The sequence below is a fragment of the Dendrobates tinctorius genome, unplaced genomic scaffold, assembly GCF_039654945.1.
Source record: "Dendrobates tinctorius isolate UK_male_01 unplaced genomic scaffold, ASM3965494v1 ptg000020l, whole genome shotgun sequence".
Lineage (NCBI taxonomy): Eukaryota > Metazoa > Chordata > Amphibia > Anura > Dendrobatidae > Dendrobates > Dendrobates tinctorius.
In genome coordinates, this window is record NW_027361688.1 from 1,372,288 (window position 1) to 1,377,005 (window position 4,718).

The 4,718-nt window shown below is 50.9% G+C and overlaps 3 protein-coding genes across 3 annotated transcripts; 2 read left to right on the forward strand and 1 right to left on the reverse strand.

Annotated features, from left to right (window-relative positions):
- Window positions 1-1,908: 1,908 nt before the first annotated feature.
- Window positions 1,909-2,396, reverse strand: LOC141083123 (histone H2A type 1). Its single transcript, XM_073567306.1, has one exon. It carries the CDS (start codon window positions 2,356-2,358, stop codon window positions 1,966-1,968), a length of 393 nt encoding a protein of 130 aa, XP_073423407.1. The 5' UTR covers window positions 2,359-2,396; the 3' UTR covers window positions 1,909-1,965.
- A 270-nt stretch (window positions 2,397-2,666) lies between these two features.
- On the forward strand, window positions 2,667-3,120 carry LOC141083124 (histone H2B 1.1-like). The gene has a single exon (XM_073567307.1). It carries the CDS (start codon window positions 2,689-2,691, stop codon window positions 3,067-3,069), a length of 381 nt encoding a protein of 126 aa, XP_073423408.1. The 5' UTR covers window positions 2,667-2,688; the 3' UTR covers window positions 3,070-3,120.
- A 922-nt stretch (window positions 3,121-4,042) lies between these two features.
- LOC141083125 (histone H4) lies at window positions 4,043-4,508 on the forward strand. Its single transcript, XM_073567310.1, has one exon. It carries the CDS (start codon window positions 4,146-4,148, stop codon window positions 4,455-4,457), a length of 312 nt encoding a protein of 103 aa, XP_073423411.1. The 5' UTR covers window positions 4,043-4,145; the 3' UTR covers window positions 4,458-4,508.
- The last annotated feature ends 210 nt before the right edge of the window (window positions 4,509-4,718 follow it).

Here is a 4,718-nt window from a genome sequence, read left to right on the forward strand (position 1 = left end):
GAAGAAATAAGGGAAAAAAAGTGGCAAAGAACACGATAGTGGGTTGGATCAAGCAGTCCATCTCCCTGGCATATTTTTCAAGACATCTCTCCCGCATCGTTAAAATCCCACTCCACTCGATCAGTCGCTACTTCCTGGGCAGCATGAGGAAATACGTCTTCGGAGCAGATATGCAGAGCGGCTACCTGGTCCTCTGTGCACACCTTTACCAGACACTATAGAATGGATTTCAATAGGGATCTGACGTTCGGCAGACGCGTCTTGCAAGTCGTAGTCCCTCCCTAAAAAATTAACGTAGGCATGACTCCAAGGTGGTTGTCGGGGAAGGTTCCTAGAAATCGAATTACCGGTAAGTCTAATTCTATTTTTTTTCCACAAAAATTATCTTTTCGCCCCCATATTTTTATTTTTACAAGGGTAACAGGAGAAATCATACCCCCACAGTTGTTGTGCGATTTGTCCTGAGTACGCCGATACCCCTTATGTGGGGGGGAACCACTGTTTGAGTGTATGGGAGAGCTCGGAAGGGAAGGAGTGCCATTTTGGAATGCAGACTGATGGAATGGTCTGCGGGCGTCATGTTGCGTTTGCAGGGCCCCTGATGGGCCTAAACAGTGGAAATCCCCCACAAGTGACCCCATTTTGGAAATTAGACCCCCTAAAGAACTTGTCTAGATGTGTAGTGAGCACTTTGAACCACCAAGCACTTCACAGAAGTTTATAAACGCGGAGCCGTGAAAATAAATTCTTTTATTTCCACAAGTGATTTTTTTAGACCCAATTTTTAGACCCCCAAAGTTGGTAAATAGTGGAAACCCCTCAATTCTTGTTCAACCCTAATCCTAGTTCGCCCTAACCCTAATGGAAAACTGAAAAAACAAAAAATATTTTCTTTATTTCGTTATGTTGGCCTAACTAAGGGGGTGATAAACGGGGGGATTAAATACTATTTTGTTTATTTTGATCACTATGATAGTTTATCAATCGTGATCAAAACGAATGAATGGAATCTGACAGCCAGAGCCTGCAGATTCCCAGCGGGCGCACTGCTCATGCGCCCGCCATTTTCTCCAGATCCAAGATGGCAGCGCCCACCGGAGGGCGCGGGACCACCGGGAGGGGACCCTGGACCACGGAGAGGTACCGGGGGGGGGGGGGGGGGAGGGGAGAGATCGGGGACCCTAGTTCTCTCTCCTCTGATGTGCGATCACATCAGAGGAAAGAAAAATTTAATGCACAATTGCGGCTTGCTTTTTTTTTTTCCGGTCGTCGTTATATGGTTAATAAGGGCGATCGCAAAAGCGGGGTCGGTAAAAACCGACCGATTCAAGTTCTCTGGGGTCTCGGCTACCCCCGGCAGCAGAGACCCCGGAAAAAATCCGACACTGGGGGGCGCTATTCACTTTCTCCACAGCGCCGTGAATTAGCGGTGCTGTGGTTTTAGTACAGTTAAATACCGCCGTTAAAAGGCGTATCGGCGGTCACTAAGGGGTTAACTTGTGGATAGCATTGTTTAATGCAAACTACCGTAATTATACATCCCAGTTATGGTGGCGCACAGTAATGTGCAGCAGCTGCCTGTTTTACAGTCGACGCTCCACTGCATCAGGGATAACGGCTAAGGTATTTGCATACTGCTGTAGGGGCCCAGACACCCCAGCCCTGGATACAGCACTAGATGGATGAAGGGTATCATTTACTTTATAGCAGTATGCAGCACTATATAGACATGCACAGCATTAAATGGATGTTCATATATGGTGGGTATACAGCAGTATAAGAATTTACAGCACTACATGACGTTATATAGCAATGTTTGTGAACAGCACTATAAGGTGGTATACATGACAGATCAGTACACAGATCACTCCAGAGATCAGCGGCGTCAGCTCCTGTGGGGACGGTGTGGGTGGCTCTTAGAAGAGCCTTTGGGTTGTGTGGATGATACGGGGTCGGTGGCAGCACTCACTTGCTCTTGCTGGACTTGCTGCTCTCGGTCTTCTTGGGCAGCAGCACGGCCTGGATGTTGGGCAGGACGCCCCCCTGGGCGATGGTCACCCCACCCAGCAGCCTGTTCAGCTCCTCGTCATTGCGCACAGCCAGCTGCAGGTGTCGGGGGATGATGCGGGTCTTCTTGTTGTCTCGGGCAGCATTACCGGCCAATTCCAGGATCTCAGCGGTCAGATACTCCAGCACAGCGGCCAGATAGACCGGAGCCCCGGCGCCCACCCTCTCAGCATAGTTACCCTTGCGGAGAAGTCTGTGCACACGACCAACTGGGAACTGCAGTCCTGCCCGGGATGAGCGGGTCTTGGCTTTAGCACGGACCTTCCCTCCTTGTTTGCCGCGTCCAGACATCACTGCGCTCACAGTTATCAGCAGATAGAGAATGCTCTTGTGTGGGGAGTGCGCAGTCTCCTGCACCTTTTATAAAATGCTGCTGCCCCGCCTCCTCTCCTGCCATTGGCTGGATCTGAAGTCACCAATGGAAACAAGACTTGTGAAAACACCAATGAGCTGCAGTGGGCAGAGATCATTACCTGTACATTGGTCACATGACTTTCTCACCCAATAGCACAGCGATCTGACAGCATTGCTCATTTGCATGGCCGGTCTATAAATACGGCTGCTCTGGGAGGAGCAGGATCATTATTCTCTCTCCAGTGAAGACAACATTCTGCTCTCATCATGCCTGATCCTGCCAAGTCTGCACCAGCGGCCAAGAAGGGCTCCAAGAAAGCTGTGACCAAGACTCAGAAGAAGGATGGAAAGAAGCGGAGGAAGAGCAGGAAGGAGAGCTACGCCATCTATGTGTACAAGGTGCTGAAGCAGGTCCACCCCGACACTGGCATCTCCTCCAAGGCCATGGGCATCATGAACTCCTTCGTCAATGACATCTTTGAGCGCATCGCAGGGGAAGCCTCCCGCCTGGCTCACTACAACAAGCGCTCCACCATCACCTCCCGGGAGATCCAGACCGCTGTGCGCCTGCTGCTGCCCGGAGAGCTGGCCAAGCACGCCGTGTCTGAGGGCACCAAGGCCGTCACCAAGTACACCAGTGCCAAGTGATCTGCTCTGTTCTCTGCACCCACAACCCAAAGGCTCTTCTAAGAGCCACCACCCCGTCTACAGCAGAGCTGTGGCTGCGTGTCTGTATCTCGCGCCTCTCCCTGGGGAATGTGTCTGCACTTACTGGCACCTCGTGTGTTAGCTGGAGGAAGAGATCAGATTAATGTATCTGGCATTAGAGGTTGGGGATTAAAGGATAGTAAAATGGAGAGGGAGATGAGGGTTGTAGTGAGATGTAGAATGATGGGGAACATCAGGAATAGTCTGACAGTGGAGGAGCAGGTGCAGGCAGCCATAGATGATCGGTTGCTCCTCTCATTGAATCCGGTTCTCTCCCAGAGCGCTGGGGCCTGGTGTCCATTGTTCTGCTGATAGTAGGTGGAGATGGGCTGTTGGCTCTTTGTAGTCAGCGATGTTTCCAGCAGTTTGTCCTCATTCTGATCAGAGCTCTCTGCACTTTCTCACTGACGTTCCACTGATATTACACACCCTTTTCTCCGCAGATTGGTGGAGGCTCCTGGTCAATAAGATCCCAAAGATTGATCTATTTCTAGGTCTGAATCTCACATTGTCATTGAGAAGCCGATCACTTGTTTATCGCAGCAGAACCTGTCACTGAGATAAATGAGCAGAGCACAATATGGAGGGTATAAAGCACAATATGGGGGTTTATAGCACTACATGGAGAAATATAGTGGTATATTACAGGTATACAGCAGTATATGGCGGTTATACATTACTCTATGGATGGAGAGAATATAGCAGGTCCGGCTCTCGCATTGTAATTACTCCGAGCAGGATGTCACCGCGGAGAGGAATCAGGTTTCTGACTATTTTTAGTGTTATCCCTGTAGAAGTGGAAAAGAACAAAACAATGAGCGGGAAAATCAAAATCACTAACATTTCTGTGATTGGCCAATCAGCAGAGGAAGGGGCGGGGCTGATAATGCAAATTACTTTCCATCCCTGCCCTGGAAACGCGTCATCGCTGCAGTTCTCTTTCTGGTCCGCTCACAGACTATATAAAGGCGGACTGTGCACTCCTCAGTCATAGATTTCTGCTGACTACCTGGAAGATGTCTGGTCGCGGTAAAGGAGGGAAAGGTCTGGGAAAGGGCGGTGCCAAGCGGCACAGGAAGGTTCTCCGTGATAACATCCAGGGCATCACCAAGCCTGCCATCCGCCGTCTCGCTCGCAGGGGAGGAGTGAAGCGCATCTCCGGCCTCATCTATGAGGAGACCCGCGGCGTCCTGAAAGTCTTCCTGGAGAACGTGATCCGTGACGCCGTCACCTACACCGAGCACGCCAAGAGGAAGACCGTCACCGCCATGGACGTGGTGTACGCGCTCAAGCGCCAGGGCCGCACTCTCTACGGCTTCGGAGGTTAATTGTATTCTCTTCTCTATCCTGACAACCCAAAGGCTCTTTTAAGAGCCACCCACATCTTCTGAGGAGAAGCTACAGCTCCTGGGGAGGGAGAGGGGGAAGGGGCTGCTGATAGTCCTGTGCTGGGATGATTGCAGCCTGTGCTGCTGCAGCTGGATACATTGCAGGCACTAATGGGTTAACACTGAGGGCCTGGGGGTGAGTAATCTGGAGCTGCCTGTGGGCGGAGCCATAGCCCTACTGAGTGATGATTGGATGTGCAC